The sequence below is a fragment of the Microcebus murinus genome, chromosome 1 (assembly GCF_040939455.1).
Source record: "Microcebus murinus isolate Inina chromosome 1, M.murinus_Inina_mat1.0, whole genome shotgun sequence".
NCBI lineage: Eukaryota > Metazoa > Chordata > Mammalia > Primates > Cheirogaleidae > Microcebus > Microcebus murinus.
Window position 1 is genome coordinate 147,106,036 of NC_134104.1, and position 18,467 is coordinate 147,124,502.

Below are 18,467 nucleotides of genomic sequence, written 5' to 3' on the forward strand. Positions count from 1 at the left end.
GTTAACTCAAGGATTTACTATTTGCTAGCTCTATGATCTTCATAATGTCTTTCAATCTCTTTGAGCCTTCATTTCCTCATATATAAAATAGGTATAAAACCTACCTCACGGGATAGTTAAGAGAAAATAGAGCACTTAGCCAATGCCTAGCATATAGTGTGGCCAATAAATACAAGTTTTAAAAAGTATTTATTTTACCCATTTACTTATTCATTCATTCACTCATCATACTTTCACCAAAAGTCCGGTATGTGCTAAGCACTGAGCTAAATGACTGAGACTGTAACAAAAATGAGACAAACGTCTCTCCTCTTGAAACACATGAGCCTTGAAGGCCCTCTGCTGGACATGGAGAATATTCTTCTCAGGTCAAGCCATTTTTATTTTTCTAATTAAAGATTCTGAAAAGAAATCATTAGTTCAAATATATTTTTATTGTTATAAAATAAGGGGATAATTAGAAATCTGAACAGTGGATGATATCAAGTATTCCAGTTAATTTTTGTTTAGATTGGATAGTGGTATTGTGGATTTTGTTTTCAAGACTCCTTTGCATACGTTCACAGTTTTCTACAATAAGGAGTTTTAAAATATGCTTTTAAAAAAACTCAGAATCTCACTGCCTTATGGTTGGTATTTTTCTTTTGGCACCTTTTTCTCCACACATTTTGACGTAGTTAAGATCATGCTGCAGTTACAATTTTATATTTTACTTCTTTCATAGCATTTATACCATTAGCACTTTCAGACCTCCATAAACATTATTCCCAAACATCAAACAAAATGATTAAGTGCTAAAGCTCAGACATCACAAACGTGGGTTCAAATCCTAGTTCTGCTGTACACTGCTGTGTGGCCTTGGCCTAAGCTTCTTAGACCTCGTTTTCCTTTAACATAGTCGTTTAATTCAATTCATTCATTCATTCATCATTCTACTAATATTGATTGAGTTCATCCTCTGAGTCGGATCCTGCCTAGGTGACTCCACCAATGCACAAAGCAGACAAAGTCCTTGCCTTCCCAGAGCTGACATTCCACTGGGAGAGACAGACACTGACAACTAAATATGCACCTGACAGGGGATTATAACTCATCTGGAGAAAAATAAAGCAGAGCAAGGGGGTTGGGAGTGCCAGGAGCAGATGAAGAGGATTGCTATTAGGTCAGGAAAGTCTTTTCTGATAAGGTGACATTTGAACAAAGACAGGAAGAACAGGTAGGAGGCAGCATCTGAATATCTAGTGGAAGAGCATTGCAGACAAAGGAGACCACATGTGCCAAGGCCCCCAGGGCAGTAGCGTGTTCAAGGTTCTGGCCACATGGAGGAGGCCAGTGTGATTAGAGCAGAATGAATAACTGGAAGATGTAGGAGACGAGGTCAGAGAATTAACAAGGAGTAGACTTTGCAGGGGGTGCCACTGGAGAGTTTTGAACAAAGGAGTGATGTCTAGCTCCTGTTTTGAGGGTTCACTCTCTAGTTGCAGAAAGAAAAATGAAGGAGGCAAGGGCAGAAATAGGAAAAACAATTAGTAGGCAATTATGATGATCCAGGTGAGAAATGCTTGAACCAGACAGGTAGCAGTGGAGGCTGTGAGCAGTGGTCAGACCCTGCATCTATGTGACAGTGGAGCTCACAACATTTGCTGATGGATGTATGTGGAATGGGAGAGGAAAAAAAAGGGGTCGTCAAAGATTATTCCAAAATTTTTGCCTGAACTGGAAGACTGGAGTTACTACTAAGGGAGATGTGAATACAGCAGGAGGAGGGGGTTTAGTAGGAGGAAGGCTGGGATCCAGACTACTTTCTTTCAAAAGGAAAAAACTGTTCACACAAGCACAGATCCACAAGCAGAGGAAGAAAAGACAACAGCAGTAACATTCTGGCACCTGAAAACCCAGTAGACCAGGGGTAATTGCCTTAGCAGATCCAAGAAAGCATAATCCTAAATCAAGGGGAAAATCAAGAATCAACCAGTTTAAACAGCAGTGTTCTTAAAAAGCTCAAGAATCTGTGGCTTTGGGTCCAGCCAAAAGTTGGGTTAGTAAGCACAAAATACAGACGATTAGTTGAAAGCTGCCTAAGAAGCACTAGTTCCTAGATCGCTTCTCCCACTCAATGCTGATGAGTGACTGCCTCTTCCCAACTCAGGCGGAGAAATTGGAAGGTACAAGGCACAGTTGAGGGTAGAGGAGTCAGACCAAAACAGCAGGATTAGGAGAATTAGGGCATATTCAGTGTTTAGACCCCAATCCCGCTAATCCCATCAGCGCCCAGGTTCTAGACTAACTCTGGGCAGACTACTGTCTGGGCAGGACTTTGAATGATTTTTCTTTTATGGGCAATCCAAGCAGCCCAGGAGAAAGAACACAGGTGTGCTGACATTTGGAGTTTCCCCAGTACTTCATCCGACAGTGAAGCTTGAATCAGTAACTCAAAACCTCCAATCAGCTTTTTATCACGTCGCCTTAAATATGAAAAGATAAACAAGCCAAGCAGCTAAGGCAAGTCCCATCATAGTTTTAGTAGGATGTCAGGAAGGAATGCCATTAGATGTTTGTGTTCTACCAGCTATCTTTAGCCAGAAGTCTGTGTCTCTGTATGTTGGTATTCTTACTATTCTTACTTCCCCTCTACTGCCTGTCATCTGCTTTCTTCTTTTCTAAATGGAAGTGGTGTCCCAAGAGGTCTTTGCTATTTATTTATTTATTTCAGAGACATGGTCTCACTATGTTGCCCAGGTTGGACTCAAAGTCCTAGGCTCAAGGGAATCTCCTGCCCTCAGCTACAGGCTCATGCCACTGTACCCAGATGACCCCTGCTTTTGTTCCTTTGCTCTTGCCTACCTAAAACTTAACTCTGAATCATCACTGGAACTTGACCTCTCACCACAGGGGGAAAGTCTCATTGCCTTTCTCTGAATTTCAGAACCATGGTCAGGAATCAAAATACACTCTTTATGGGGTTGACATGGGCTCCATCACATACTCCTGATGAGAGTGTAAATTAGTATAAACTTTCTGAAAAAGTAGTTGGTAATATGCTGCAAGGTTTTAAAAAGCATATATTTCAACCCAACAATTTCATATCTAGAAATTTATTCTAAGGAAATCTTTTTTATATTTATTTATTGTTTGTTTAAGACAGAGTCTCACTCTGTTGCCCCGCTAGAGTGCAGTGGTGTCATCATAGCTCACTGCAACCTCAAACTCCTGGGCTCAAGTGATCCTCCTGCCTCAGCCTCCCTAGAAACTGGGAGAACAGGCGTGCCCACTGCAACTGGCTAATTTTTCTATTTTTAGTAGAGACGGCTACTTAGCTAGTCCAATTGAGATATGCTGTAAATGTAAAATATATGCTGGAAACCAAAACTGCAATGAGATAGCATCTCAGCCCAGTTAAAATGGCTTTTATCAGAAAGACAGGCAATAATGAATGCTGGCGAGGATGTGGAGAAAAGGGGAATCCTCATACACTGTTGATGGGAATGTAAATTAGTGCAACCTCTATGGAGAACATCACGGAGGATCCTCGAAAAACTAAAAATAGAAGTACCATATGACCCAGCAATCCCATTGCTGGTTATATATCCAAAGGAGAGAATTCAATATATTGAAAAGATACCTGCACTCCCATGTTTATTGTAGCACTATTAACAATAGCCAAGATATGGAATCAACCTAAGTGTCCATCAAGGGATGAATGGATAAAAAAATTATGGTATATATACACAGTGGAATATTATATAGCCACAAAAAGAATGAAGTCCTACCATTGCAACAACATGGATGGAACTGGAGAACATTATGTTAAGTGAAATAAGCCAAGCACAGAAAGACAACTCTTTCAAGTTCTCACTCATATGTGGGAGATAAATATTAAAAACAATTGATCTCATGGAGACAGATAGTAGAATAACAGTTACCAGAGACTGGGAAGTGTATTGGGGAGGGGGAGATAAAGTGGGGATGGTTAATGGGTGCAAAAATATAGTTAAACGGATAGATAGAATGAATAATATTTGACAGCACAACAAAGTGACTATAATTAATAAGGTATACTAAAGGAGTGGAATTGGTAAGTTCCTAATACAAAGAAATGATAAATGTGTGAAGATGATGGATACCCCAATTACCCTGATTAATTCACAATGTATGCCCGAATCAAAATATCACATGTATCCTATAAAGATATATAACTATTATGTATTCATAATAATAAAAAATAAAAAATTTCTACTAAGTATCCCAAGAACAGAAAAATAAGTACCACATGTACTCACCAGCAAATTGGTTTCACTGATCAACACCTAAGTGGACGTATAGGAGTAACATTCATGGGGCAGTGGGCAGATGGGGGGAGGAGGGGACGGGTATATATATACATAATGAGTGCCATGCGCACTGTCTAGGGGATGGACACACTTGAAGGTCTGACTGGGGGGGGGCGGAGAGCAATATATATAACCTTAACATTTGTACCCCCATAATATGCTGAAATAAATAATAATAATAATAAATAAAAGTACACATTCACTGGATTTCAAAAACTTAATACCAAAAAAGCAAAATCTACCATTAATAACTTGGAAATTATTGGAAATTGGTTATATATTGAGGTAATATTCTGAATATATTGGATAAAATAAATTATTAAAATTAATTTCACCTGTTTCTTTAATCTTTTTAAAATATAGCTACTAGAAAATTTTAGACTACATTAAGTTACAATTTAAATTACAAACATGGCTTGCATTTGTGTTTACATTATATTTCTATTGGATAGCACTGGTATAGAATCTATATCCACAATATAGATAAAAACAAGGTTGTCCATTAAACATGAATATGTTTGGACAATTGACCACATATAGGTAATTATTGAAACCAAATGATCATAAAAGAGATTTTTTTCTTTCAAAGGGAATCCACTGAAATTTTCCATAATGAAAGTTTAAAAATATATGACTAAAGCTGTTTTCACAAACATGATCATCCTATTTATATAATAGTAAAAAGTAAAAAGCAAACCCAATGTTCAATAGCAGTAGAAGAATGGGTAGGTAAATTATGTTCATTTATATGCTCAGTTATTAATATATATTGTATGCAGTCATTAAATAATAAAATAAAATGACATTTAACATTTGAATGATGATTCTTTTCCAGACTCTGTGCTAAGCAAATTACATCATTTAATTTTCAGCTTTATTAGTTGTATAAAATTTTTATCCTCTAGCCTGTCCTCTTAACTCCAGATTTATATATTCAATAGCTTGCCAATCAATACCTATTAGCTAGATTATATAGATGAAGAGCCAAACCAACTATAAATAACAGGAAAAAGAAAACTGGAAAAAAACAGAAATTATGCATGGAGAAAAAAATTTTAAACAAAAGAGGAAACTCATTAATATCATAAGAGAAATAAGAAAAGATATTGCATCTATGAAACAGAAACAATTGTGTTTTTAATAGACAGGTCCTATTGCCTGGTTTCTAACTCTTGGGCTAAAGCAGTCCTCCTGCCTTAGTCTCTCGAATAGCTGGGACTATAGGTGCATGCCACCCTCTCTATCTTACAAACAATTTTTTTAAAGTGCAGGTTGAATATTCAGAACAAAGAAACAGCTCTTGGAAGTTAAAAACAGAATAGCAGACATTAAAAATTCACAAGAAGGGTTGAAAGATATCATTGAGAAAAACCTTCAGAAAGTAGAGAAAAAAAGACAAAGAAACAGAAAAAAGAGTGAGAAGTCAAAATACTAAGACCAGCCCATAAAAACCTCCAACTAGATAACACAAGTTTCAGAAAAAAAAACAGGAAAGAATCACCCTTGAAATACATAAAGAGTTTTAACCTGAATGGAAAGAAATGATTGAAAGGACCCAGGCCAATGGATAAAAATCACTTCACATCAATGCACAATACTATAAAACTTCAGGCCAGGCAAGGTGGCTCACACCTATAATCCTAGCACTTTGGGAGGCTGCAGGAGGGAGGATTGCTTGATGTCAGGAGTTCTAGACCAACCTGGACAACATAGCTAGACCTCATCTGTACAAAAATTTCTTTAAAAATTAGCTGGGCTTGGTGGCACACATTTGTAGTCCCAGCACTTTTGGAGGTTAAGGCAGGAGAATAGCTTGAGCCCAGGAGTTGGAGGCTGCAGTAGGCTATGCCCCACTGTACCCTAGCCTGGGCAACAGAGTGAGAATTTGTCTCAAATGAAACAAAACAACACAAAACAAAAATACTATACAATTTCAGAACATTAGCAGAATAAGAATAGGCCTTATAAACTTCCAGAGGGGAGGAAAGATAGGCCACATACAAGATGAGAACAGACTTAATTTTCTCAACAATAACGTTGGAAGCAAGAAGACAATGGAACAAATTCTGAAGGAAAATTATTTCCAAACTAAAATTTTGTACCCAGCAAAACCATCGATGAAGTGTGAGAATAGAAGAGAGACGTTTTCAGATAGCTTCCTTTCAGAGGAAGCTAACTGAGATGTATTCCCCCAAAAAAGGGGAGTAAACCAAGAAAAAGTAAGGCTGGGCTCTAGGAAAGAGCAGATCCAATATGGGAGGAGAGGGGAAGGAAATCTCCAGGATGGTGATGAAGGTGTAGAAGGAACCAGCACAGAATGAAGCAACTCAGTCTACTCTGAGAGAAGCACCTTTGCAAAGACGAAATTGTTAAAAGTTTTACATTTGATGTAAATGAATATTTTGAGAAGAGATGTAAATAATTGGAGAAGAGTTTGAGATTAAATAATTAAGATCACAGATACAAGACCGGGTGCAGTGGCTCATGCCTGTAATCCTACCACTCTGGGAGGCTGAGGCGGGAGGATCGTTTGAGCTCTGGAGTTCGAGACCAGCCTGAGGAAGAGTGAGACCCCATCTCTGCTAAAAATAGAAAGAAATTAGCTGGACAACTAAAAAATATATAGAAAAAATTAGCCGGGCATGGTGGTGCATGCCTGTAGTCTCAGCTACTCGGGAGGCTGAGGTAGAAGGATCGCTTGAGTTCAGGAGTTTGAGGTTGCTGTGAGCTACAGCTGACGCCACGGCACTCTAGCCCAGGCAACAGAGTGAGACTGTGTCTCAAGAAAAAAAAAAAGATCACAGATACAAAGCAAATGAAAACAAAAAGAATTTTAAAGATAAAACAAAAAGTTGTGCGGTAAACACATGGTTTATTATGCTTATCAGGGAGTAGCTTTACACAGACATTTGAATGTAAATAGTTCATATTGCTCTAACCAAGATTCTAATATGACTATATTCAAAGAGCAAGTGTGTGTGATGTGGCTAGAGTGAGGAGAGATAGATAGATATTCATCTTCCACAGTGGAGAAGCAATAGATAACGGTTGAAACTCATAAATGAAGAAGCCACACAAGCATGCAGTTTAAAGACATGTAGGTAGATACAAAAATAATCAGCTCAATGAGGTGAAAGTGATTGCCTCTCTGGAAGAGGTCTAGGGAGAAGAAAGAGGGGAAACTGCAGTTTTTGGAGACACACTATTAATATTTGATCCTTTATGTACATGCATACCTTTGATTTAAAAATAAAAATTTATTTACTGAGGGTCTTTGTGTGTAAAGAAAAAAATTTAAAAAGAAAAATTTATAATGAAATGCCATATTGGTCAAGAAACTTACGAGTTGTGGGAGGTAAAAAAGCTTTTTCTCTGAAAATTTCTTTTAAAAAGCAACAAAAAGTGTAGTTTGTGATACTGAATGAATTGATAGAAATTAAAGGAGATCTACTAAAAACAGACAGAGCAATAATTTTTTGTGGATTGCAAGAGCCACTGTGACTTGTCAATTAACAATAATTAATTGTCACTATTGTCAATTCTCCAAGCAGTAGGTGCTGTAGCATCAGGCCCAGTGTCTGCTCATTCGTTTCCTAGCTGCTGAGAACACTGACGGCAAGACAGCTCACATGAGTCACTGACTGCAAACCGCTCACATGAGAACACTGACTGCGGGACAGCTCACATGAGAACACTAACTGCAAACCGCTCACATGAGAACACTGACTGCAAGACAGCTCACATGAGAACACTGACTGCAAATGGCTCACATGAGAGTCCCTGTCCTTGTCTGGTCTGAGAGCTGCCTGGCCCAAGGTTACACCTCCTCCACAGGGGAATCCTGCATTTAATGATGTCAGTGATTTGGGCATGGCTGGGGGTGGGGGGGGCTTATAAAGGACGACTCTGAAGGGCCATCCTAGTTGCAGAGCTCCCTGAGAAGCTGGCTGAGAACTCCGTTGCAACTGCATTGCAGTTTAACTTCTCCTTATACTCAATTCTGCGTCCCTCACTCCATTCATTACAGATACAGTTCTACAAGCTTTTCCCAGTAAACCTTCTGCATGTAATTCTTTGTCTTAGAGTCTAACAGAGATCCTAACCTAGGAAATTCCCCACATTGGTCTATAGAGTCCATACAATCAAAATCCTGCAGTCTTTCTTTAATAGAAGTTAACAAGTCGATTCTAAACTTTATATGGAAATGCGAAGGACCCAGAATAGACAAAACTTTTGAAAAATGACAATGGAGTTATATCCATTTGTACAAAGACTTTTATAAGAAATTTCATAGCAGCTTTATTTGTTACAGCCCCAAACTGGAAAACCCCAAATGTCTAATAATAGAATGAATAAACAATGGTGACGTATTCATGCAGTGGAATACTACTACTCAGCAATAAAAAGGGTTGAACTCCTAATACCTAAAACAACTCTCACAGACATAATTAAAGAAGCCGGACCCAAAAGAATACACACTGTATGATTCCATCTATGTGAAGTTCAAGAACAGGCAAGACGAATCTATACTGACAGAAGGCACAATAGTGATTGATCCCAGTGGGTTAGGCGAAGAGGGAACTTAATACGGTGATGGAATGTGTCCTATGTTGGTCTGGATGATGGTGACAAGGACATATACATTTGTAAAAACTCATTAAACTGTACACTTAAGATCTATGGATTTTATTTCAGGTATATGAGAGAGAGGGAGAGGGAGAGAGAGAGGGAGAGGGAGGGTGGGAGGGAGAGAGAGAGAGAGAGAGAGAGAGAGAGAGAATAAGTTTAAAAAAATAGAATGGTAACTATGTGGACAAGAACTTCCAGGCTAGGATTTTGTACATGAAAATTGCTTTCTATGTAAGCAAAGCCATTTATTTCAATGTTATATGGTTTTTCTTGTTAATAACTTCTAGGAATATGCCATTGGTGGAATTACAAAAAAATTTTAGACTCAAATATATATTTTCTGTGCATACCTCCTCTTAGGTTAATTTATTCTGAAGTTTTTGGGATTTTCAGGTTTTTTTTTTTACATGCTGAGTCTAAAATATACTTATCTGCGCTAAATGACCTTTTTTGGATTTTGAACATAAACCCCAGATAGAGTTTGGTGACGTTTAAGGAACAAGCCCATATTTGCCCATATACACTTCAGTGATTGTTTACGACTGTCACTTCCACACCTCTCAACTGTGCCATTCCAGATTACAGTTGTAAGATATCCAATTTCATCTTCATTAGCTCACTGCTGCCTACATCACAGGTGTGGGGTATTAAGTATCTATTTCCTGATATTTGCTTTTGCCTCTTTCCATAGTACTAATACTAGAATGTCTGGTTTTTAAGAAATAGATGCTTGACTAGTTTAAGCCACAGTTATTGAGAGACTCTATAACTCATAGCTAAAAAATCAGTGCAAATTACCTCACCACTGCAGTCATTGCCGTTGCCCTCCAGATGTCTTTCCTGAGCCTGATGCCACCTCTGATGCCCAGGTGACCAGAATTGAGTGCAATCAACTTCTCATTCAGATGGCACCCTATGTCTTTGTTGAAGTCTTCCGGGCTCTCAATGTCTTTACCCTTCTCAAGCTCCTGTCTGTGGATGTATCTTCAAATTCATGCTTTCAAAGTAGTCAGTAGAGAGGGTTTTTTTTTTTTTTCCTTCAAATGTCCAAGGAGGGTTTTTGTGCAAAAAATGGATTTGGAGAGTTACTAGCCATTAAAATAATATTCCATTTTTTAAAGCTTTATGTTTAAAAACATAGATTTTCTTAAACTTTTTATTTTAACTTATAAATCATACTATTCTACTTTACATACAGTAATTTTTATATAAATTAGAAACAATAACTTTAGCTTGCTCTATGATTGTTTAATCAAGTCTAAGAGATTAAAATTCCAGAAACATTGGTACCACCTAAAATCATTAGTAAATTCCCAGCAATGTTTAAATTTCCTTCATAAATGTCATTTATTTTAATTTTTCAAGCACTTCATGTGCCTGACAGGACAGAGTTACAAACCTAACAAACCTTTATAAGCACTAAAGAAATTCATAGAAAAAACAAAAACATCAAACTTATAACGTAGTAAATTAAATTCTTTTAAACATCCCAAAATGATCGACATATTTAACCAAATTCTCATAAACTTTTCAACTTAAAATCCAAAGTTTAATATCAGTTACACATTTTAATTTGAAATGACATGATGAATCTATTAGATGCTCTTAAACATTAAAGCTACTTTAATAACAAATACTTAGATATTGGCTACATTTAACACGAAATATTATTATGGGTTTGATTTACTTAATCATGGTTATACGTCTTCCTTGGATTGTAGAATCTCTCACTCAACCTTAGTAATACAGACTAGATTACAGGAGAGCTGAGATGAAATAAGTCAAAGGTGTAGGACAGCAAAATAATTATCTGCAGGTCAGATATTTGAGTCCAAGACACAGGACCTGGTTCCAAATACATCATGGATAATTCTGCACCAGCCACAACTAAAAACATAGAACTTTGTGTTTGCTATTTCAACAAGGTGCTCCCAAACCCCTCAGGCAGGATTTAGTTTCACAAATAATAAATTATTGAATCATTTATTCAACAAGTATTTACTGAGGGCATGGAATTGAATGAGGCAATGTTTGAGACGCTTGGGTGCAATTAAAGATCAAAACAATGTTTTTTGCTTTCCCAGCGATCAAATTTTGATTAAATTTTAGTGGGGACAAAAGGGGAAGCAGACAATAAAATAATTATGTAATAAAGGAGTAAATTATTTTGTTTTAGACCTTAGATAGTTTGGCCAGGATAGACCTCACTGAGAAGGTGACATTTAGCAGACTGGAAGGAGCTGAAGGAACCAGCCCTGCAAATGTCTAAGGGAAGAGTGTCCTAGCAGAGGAGACAAACAGTGCATAGGCTCCTGGGCAGAAGCTTGCTTGTCATGCCTGCAGGACAGCAAGGAGGCCAGTGGACTGGAGAAAAACGAGCAAGGGGTACAGTGATAGCAGATGAGGAAAGAGAGTGGGTAAAGGGAACAGATTGTGAAGGCCTTTGCAGGCCACTGAGCAGAGATCTGCCATGATCTGACTTTTTTTTTTTTTTTAAGACAGAATCTTGCTCTGTCTCCCTGGGTAGAGTGTAGTGGTGTCATCACAGCTCACTGCAACCTCAGACACCTGGGCTTAAGTGATCCTCTTGCCTCAGCCTCCTGAGTAGCTGGGAGTATAGGAGTGTGCCACAATGCCCAGCTAAATTTTCTACTTTTAGTAGAGATGAGCGTCTTGCTCTTGCTCAGGTTTCGAACTCCTGAGCTCAAGCAATCCTCCTGCCTTGGCCTCCCAGAGTGCTAGGATTACAGGAATGAGCCACCCCGACTCATGTTTTGAAAGGATGTGTTTAGCTGTGATATGGACAGCAGACTGTAGCATTAAGACTGGAAGGAGGAAGACCATGCAGGAAGCTGTATTAGTTATCTGTTGCTGTGTTAACAAATACCCTAAAACCTAGTGGCCTCAAATAACAGCATCATCTCACTGCTTCTGTGGGTCAAGAGCCTGGGCACAGCTTAGCTGGTTCCTCTAGCTCAGGGTCCCTCACAGGCTACAGTCCAAGTGTCAGCCAGGGCTACAGTCATCTCAAGGCTCGATTGGGGAAGGATCTGCTTCCAACTTCACTTGGGCAGTTGCCAGCAGGATTTGGTTTCTTTAGGGCTGTTGTACCACGGGCTGACTCTGTTCTTGTCTGGCCAGCTGCCCTCATTGCTGCATGGTCCTCTGCACAGGGCAGCTCACACCATGGAGCTTGCTTCATCAGAGCAACCAAGCAGAGAAGAGGGGTTGGGAGAGAGAAAGAGAGAAAGGCAGAGACAGAGAAAGAGAGGTGTTAGTCTTTTATAACTTAATCTCAGAAGTGCATCCTATGGGCTGGGCGCAGTGGCTCACGCCTGTAATCCTAGCACTCTGGGAGGCCGAGGATTGTTTGACCTCAGGAGTTCGAGACCAGCTTGAGCAAGAGTGAGACCCAGTCTCTACCAAAAATAGAAAGAAGTTAATTGGACAGCTAAAAATATATAGAAAAAATTAGCTGGGCATGGTGGAGCATGCCTGTAGTCCCAGCTACTTGGGAGGCTGAGGCAGTAGGATCACTTGAGAACAGGAATTTGAGGTTGCTGTGAGGTAGGCTGATGCCACAGCACTCTAGCCCAGGCAACAGAGTGAGATTCTGTCTAAAAAAAATAAAATAAAATAGCTACCCTTTTCTCCTACATTAATTTCACCCTAGCACTCTCTATCCTTCTGCTTTTTCTCAGTGGCACTTACCACCATATGCAACACTGTATATTTGTTTATTGTCTGTATCTACCCAATAGAATGAAAACTCCACGAGGGCAGAACTTTTGCCTCTTTTGTTCACTGCTATGTCCTCAATGCCTTGCACAGTTTCTGGAACACAGGAGGCATTCAGTATTTGCTGAATTAATACATATTGATTCCTTCCAAATGGCACTGTGTCTGCATCTCTTCTCCCCGAATGCGCTTGTCACTCATTCTGTATCCTTGTTTACACTGCATTACCCAGCATCTGTCCTTATGGTAATGCCATTCCTTTGGGCAGAGGTGTTTCCATGGTGATGCAGGAGCTTTCCCCCTACTTAGCAGGACTCTCAGAAAGCTCTTTGCAGCAAGGTTCTATTTCTAGTGCTGTTAAGACTCCAGCACACACAGAACTTTCCATTCCTAACCTGGAGAGCCTTCTCTATCAGTATAGTTAGTAGGTGATTTGCCTGCTGATTTTCAGCAGTTGTGTAGGCTAGTTTATTTAAGCAGATCTCTTTTGATGGATATTTAGTATGTTTAAAGACTCTGGCTATTCATTCATTCCCTCAGAAAATATTTGTGGAAGGCCTATTCTACTCTAGGCACTGTTTTAGGCATGTGGCATACACCAGTGACTCCACCTTGGGTACCCAGTTTTACCATAAATTACCCAACCTATTGTTGATGATGTGAAGAATGTCAAAGATCTTGATTTTGCTTGCTGATCTCTGGCTCCTGTTCTCGAAGCCCATTGACACAAAAATATGTACAGTAAAAAACACCATTCCTCTGCTTACCAAACAAACAAACAAACAAACAAACAAACAAAAACCCTAAGTTCTCAGGATCATGGTTAAATAACAAGTCATTAGTCCTAGAGGCTGTACTCATTAAAAACAGCCAACTCTGGCTGGCTATCTGTCCTGTGCCAAGGAGAGGAAAAACATAGATAACTTCATGTCTTTTGAGTGACAGACATAAAACATAATAGGGATTTTAATGATCTCTTTAGGATATGACAACTTCTATCCACAGCTTCTTATGCTCAAAGGCAACAAAAACCTCCATCTTTGCTACCACTTTTCCATGATCCTTAGATTTGTTGTTTCTCAAGTATTTTCTTGACACTGGACCAATTTTTCAAAGACACAGAAACCAACACTACCACTTTGGCTGTTAAATACAAAGTACAGACCAGAAAAAAAACTCATCCAGGCATTTGAAGTACTGGATAAACTTGTGTTACTGAGGTGTTGAGCACTGCATCCCAAGAGTCCTGACCTGTTCTAGAGCCCATCAGCCTCTCCTGGAACTGGAAGTTGGAAGTGGGCAACCTTGGAGTTGCTAAAATGACCTTCATTTGCATGTCACTCAGGTTTCTGTGATTTAATTGGCTAATGTCTCCCTCATTATGGACATCTTTCTCATCCTAGAGTGTGTCATCACCTGTGGTTTGAGTTTACCTCCTGCTTTGCAACAGGAAAGACCTAGAACTTACCCATTGATATAATCCTCAGAATATCTTCCTGCTATGCCATCAGTATTTCTAGGGAGTAAGTAAAAATTAGCTCAGTCTGAGAAAGAAAAATCTGCATAGTTATTCATTAGACAAGATAAACAAATACAAATAAAGACAGCTGCTCAAACTTAAGAAAAATATTTCCGCCATGGATGTGCTACATCTATAAAGTATCATGATAACTCTCTTTGACTGACTACTGCTTTCTCACTCACCAAGAAACTTTGCTCTCTAAAATCAAAGACTTTGAGAAACTTGCTGTTTGACATTTTGTCAGTAAGAATAAAAACACCTTACTCTTGTTTGGAGGATCTAAGCCACTTTAACAGAGAAGCAGCTTCGATTTACAAACCAGCTGCAAAAAAAAAGTTTCAGAAAAGGAGTTTCTGGAAACTTTCATAGAAATAGGATCGTGGGTCCACTTTGCAGTCTAGGCCTGATGTTGACCCCTTTTTACAGTCTTGCTTTCTTTTGAGACTATCAAAACTATTTCATTTAAGTTCCATCTAAACCTCACACTTCTTAAAAATCCTGTAAAGTTATTTTTTCATTCCTTTGGTTAAATGCCCCATGGTGTTTCTGGTGCACAGTCTCCCTGACTGCAATAGAGCAACAGATCTGATTTTGTTGACTGGTTTGTTCCTGGTGGTCTTAGGCTACCTGGCATGGACACTGTCTTTCTCAGCTTCAGGGTTCCCAAGATTGCAAATTTTGAAAACAGAGATACAACACATATTTTTTTCACTCCTAAATATACATGCACTTGCTCACTCTGCCAGGTAATCATGTACATGGCTACCATGCCAATTTGGTCATAACTAGAGTTGGTTCACATTTCAGGAAGGTTATAGGATCAAGAACGTAAGTCAGGGTTGTAGGTGGCTAAAGTTCACTTTTTTTGTTATTTTTTGGGGGGGTTCACTTCTTGAACGGGCTGATTTACTTTCTCTTTGGACATTCTGTCTGCTAAACCAAAGCCTCCATCTCCAGTGACTGAGGAAAAAACACAAGACACATCTACTCAGCTCAGGCTGACAGAAATACTAGAGTGGATCTGGTTACAGGTAGACAGACCGTCCCGGCCTCGTGGACACCCACAGAGACTCCAGGACACGGCGGGGAAGTGGGCGGCATGAGGCTACTTTTCCTTGTGTCTCCCATCCGGACTCAAGGACCGGTGCTAGCCCTCTGCTCTACGCTCCAAGGCAGGACCCCAAGCTCGGCACCCACCCTGCCACTCATACCCAAGAGCAGGAGGGCGCGGTTTCAGGGATTGAGGGGGTGCAGTTTCCCATTGCAGGCGGAGTGCCTCCTGGCCTCCACATTTGCCATAGGAACGAACCCGCCTCGCTCTTCCTCTTGGGGATCAGACGCTCGACTGGGGCGTGAGTAGAGGCCTAATAAACTACAGAGCACGTCCAGAGAACCTTCTTGATGCCTGGCGTCATCCTCGAGTTGCCCTTCCTCTCGGTAATTGGGAGAACCGATGGGGGTCTAACGCAAGGGGCGTGGCTCTTCAGCTGGAGGCCACAGGTACAGGGAGCAAGCCCTGGGCGCCACCGTGATTCCTGGCCTCGTCCTCATCTTGCCCTCTCCGTGATCCGACGGGCAGGGAGGACCTTCTGGAAGTCACGTAGTACAGCTCTGCGCTTTCCGGGTCTGGTCATCTGATTTCTGTCATCTGTGGCCTCTAACAGTTATTTTGTTCATTCCTGTATGTCCGCAACCTGCGGAGGCAAACAAGTCTTGGTTGGAGGAAGTTATCTTACCATTATAATGGAGCTTGGGAGACACTGAAAACTCCTTGGGGATGCTTAGGAAGGGTCTTGAGATGCTTGTGAGGAGCACATTCCAGCAGAGGAAGGGGCTCAGCTGCATGAAAAGCTGCGGGACCTGTAGCTGTAGCTAGGTAGGGGTGAGACACGCAGAATGGCAGGAGAGAAAAGCTAGGACGGTGTCTTGGAGTGAGATTTTGGATCTATGATCCGGCCTGTGAATAGCCATTGCACTCCAGTCAGGGTAACGGGGCCAGATCATTCTCTTTAAAAAAAAAAAAAGGCTGGGCTTCGTGGCTCATGCCTGGAATCCTAGCACTCTGGGAGGCTGAGATGGGAGGCTCTCTTGAGCCTAGGAGTTTGAGGTTGATGTGAGCTAGGCTGATGCCACGGCACTCTAGCCTGGGCAACAGAGCGAGACTCTGTCTCAAAAATAATAATAATAAAAATAAATATATATATATATAAAAAAACATATATGAACATGCTGATGTGATGCACCAAGGACACAGCATTTCTACCAAAAATTAATGATCTGAATTTAATCACGAGGAAAACTCCAACAAACCCATATTGTGACAGTCCACAAAACAAGCCTGTACTTGTAAAAAAAAATGTCAGTATCGCCTGGGCGTGGTGGCTCATACCTATAATCCTAGCACTCTGGGAGGTCCAGGAGGGAGGATTGCTCAAGGTCAGGAGTTTGAGACCAGCCTGAGCAAGAGTGAGACCCTGTCTCTACTAAAAATAGAAAGAAATTAGTTGGACAACTAAAAATATATAGAAAAGGTTAGCCGGGCATGGTGGCGCATGCCTGTAGTCCCAGCTACTCCAGAGGCTGAGGCAGGAGGATTGCTTGAGCCCAGGAGTTTCAGGTTGCTGTGAGCTAGGCTGACACCATGGCTTTGTGGCCCAGGCAACAGAGCAAGGCTCTGTCTCAAAACAAAAAATGTCAGTATCATAAAAGACCCAGAAAGGCTTAGGAACTGTTACAGATTTAACAGGTAAATCTAAAACTACCAGTTAAAAACTACAGACCTGATAACTAAATGCCAATTTGTAATCTTTCATTAGATCATGGACCAGGAGAAAAATTTTCTTTTCCCATTCGCTCCAAAGGACATAAGAAGGACAAATGATAACATTTGAATAAGGGCTGTTGATTATAGTACTGTAGTAATATTAATTTCCTGATTTTGATAAATGTACTGATGATGTAAGAAACTGTCTTCTGTTGTTAGGAAACACACATTTAAGAACGTAGTGATAGGCCAGGCGCGGTGCCTCACGCCTATAATCCTAGCACTTTGGGAGGTTGAGATCGGAGGACTGCTTGAGCGCAGGAGTTGGAGACCACCTGAGCAAGAGCAAGACCCGCCTCTACTATAAATACAAAGAAATTAGTCAAATAACTAAAAATAGAAAAAATTAGCCGGGCGCACGCCTGTAGTCCCAGCTACTAGGGAGGCTAAGGCAGGAGGATCACTTGAGCCCAGAAGTTTGAGGTTGCTGTGAGCTAGGCTGACGCCACAGCACGCTAGCACATGCAACAGAGACTGTCTCAGAAAAAAAAAAGAATGTAGTGATAAAGGTACATCTTGTATGCAATTTCCCCTCAAATGGTTCAGATAAAAATGACAGAATGGTAACGCAAACGTAAAATGTTAACCTGGAGAATCTAGAAAGGTTTACGGGAATTATTTGTACTAGTTTAGCAACGTTTCTTTAATTACTTTAAAGATTAACAAAATTACTGGGATTACTTAGGGAGAAAACGTGAGGAGCGAACAAACCTAGCGCTAAGACACGAATTACTAACACATTTAAGCAAAAATCAGAAGAGTAAAAAGGAAGTCCAGTGGGATGCGGACAGAGTTTGAAAGAAAGGTATAGCGTCTGTGCTCTTCTTTACCCTAAATTACTAAGAGATGACTTTCCGGCAACTGTCCTGTCCCAGTCACTAAAGCCAACCTCGCCGCACAGGTCTGAGCAAAAAAACCCTGCCCCAGCCGGCTCCGCCATGTTCTGTCACTCAGCTTGCGCGCGCATAAGCACGCACGCACCAACCAATCGGTGCCGACGTCGCAGGCTCGTTAGCGTAAGGGCGGGGCGACCGTCTACACATGCGCACGGCTGGGCGGGCCTTCTTCCTTCTCGCCGAACGCCGCCGCCATGGTGAGTCTTGCTGCCGCGGGCTCCGGGTCTGCTTTACCACGCCGCTAGACCTCCACCTCGGCGGGCGAGCTGAGGCGCGCAATGGCGCCCAGAGGGTCCTGGGCAGCGCGTGGTGAGGGTGCACGGGAAGTCCGTGCACGGGGTTCGGGCCCTTCCCGGACTGGGAGCTGGTGAGCGCGTGTAGGGCCCGGCAGGCCCGGGTCGCCTTGGGCCACGCGTGCGTGCCGCCGGCGCCGCCAGAGCTGGACGGATGAGGCGGTCAGTGGCCTGGCCTAGGCGGAACCTGGGGGGCGGGCGGGTGTCGTGCAGCCCCCAAAGTCCAGGAGGTGG

The 18,467-nt window shown here is 41.0% G+C and overlaps 1 protein-coding gene across 2 annotated transcripts in view; it reads left to right on the forward strand.

Moving 5' to 3' along the window:
- The window catches only part of RPL14 (ribosomal protein L14), a 301,323-nt gene that overhangs the window by 279,446 nt on the left and 3,410 nt on the right, over positions 1-18,467 (forward strand). For both annotated transcript variants that reach the window (XM_012770229.3, XM_076006604.1), the window contains exon 2: positions 18,113-18,137. In XM_012770229.3, the coding sequence (XP_012625683.1) occupies positions 18,135-18,137 (3 nt within the window). In that variant the 5' untranslated portion in view covers positions 18,113-18,134. The remainder of the gene's footprint in view (positions 1-18,112; positions 18,138-18,467) is intronic.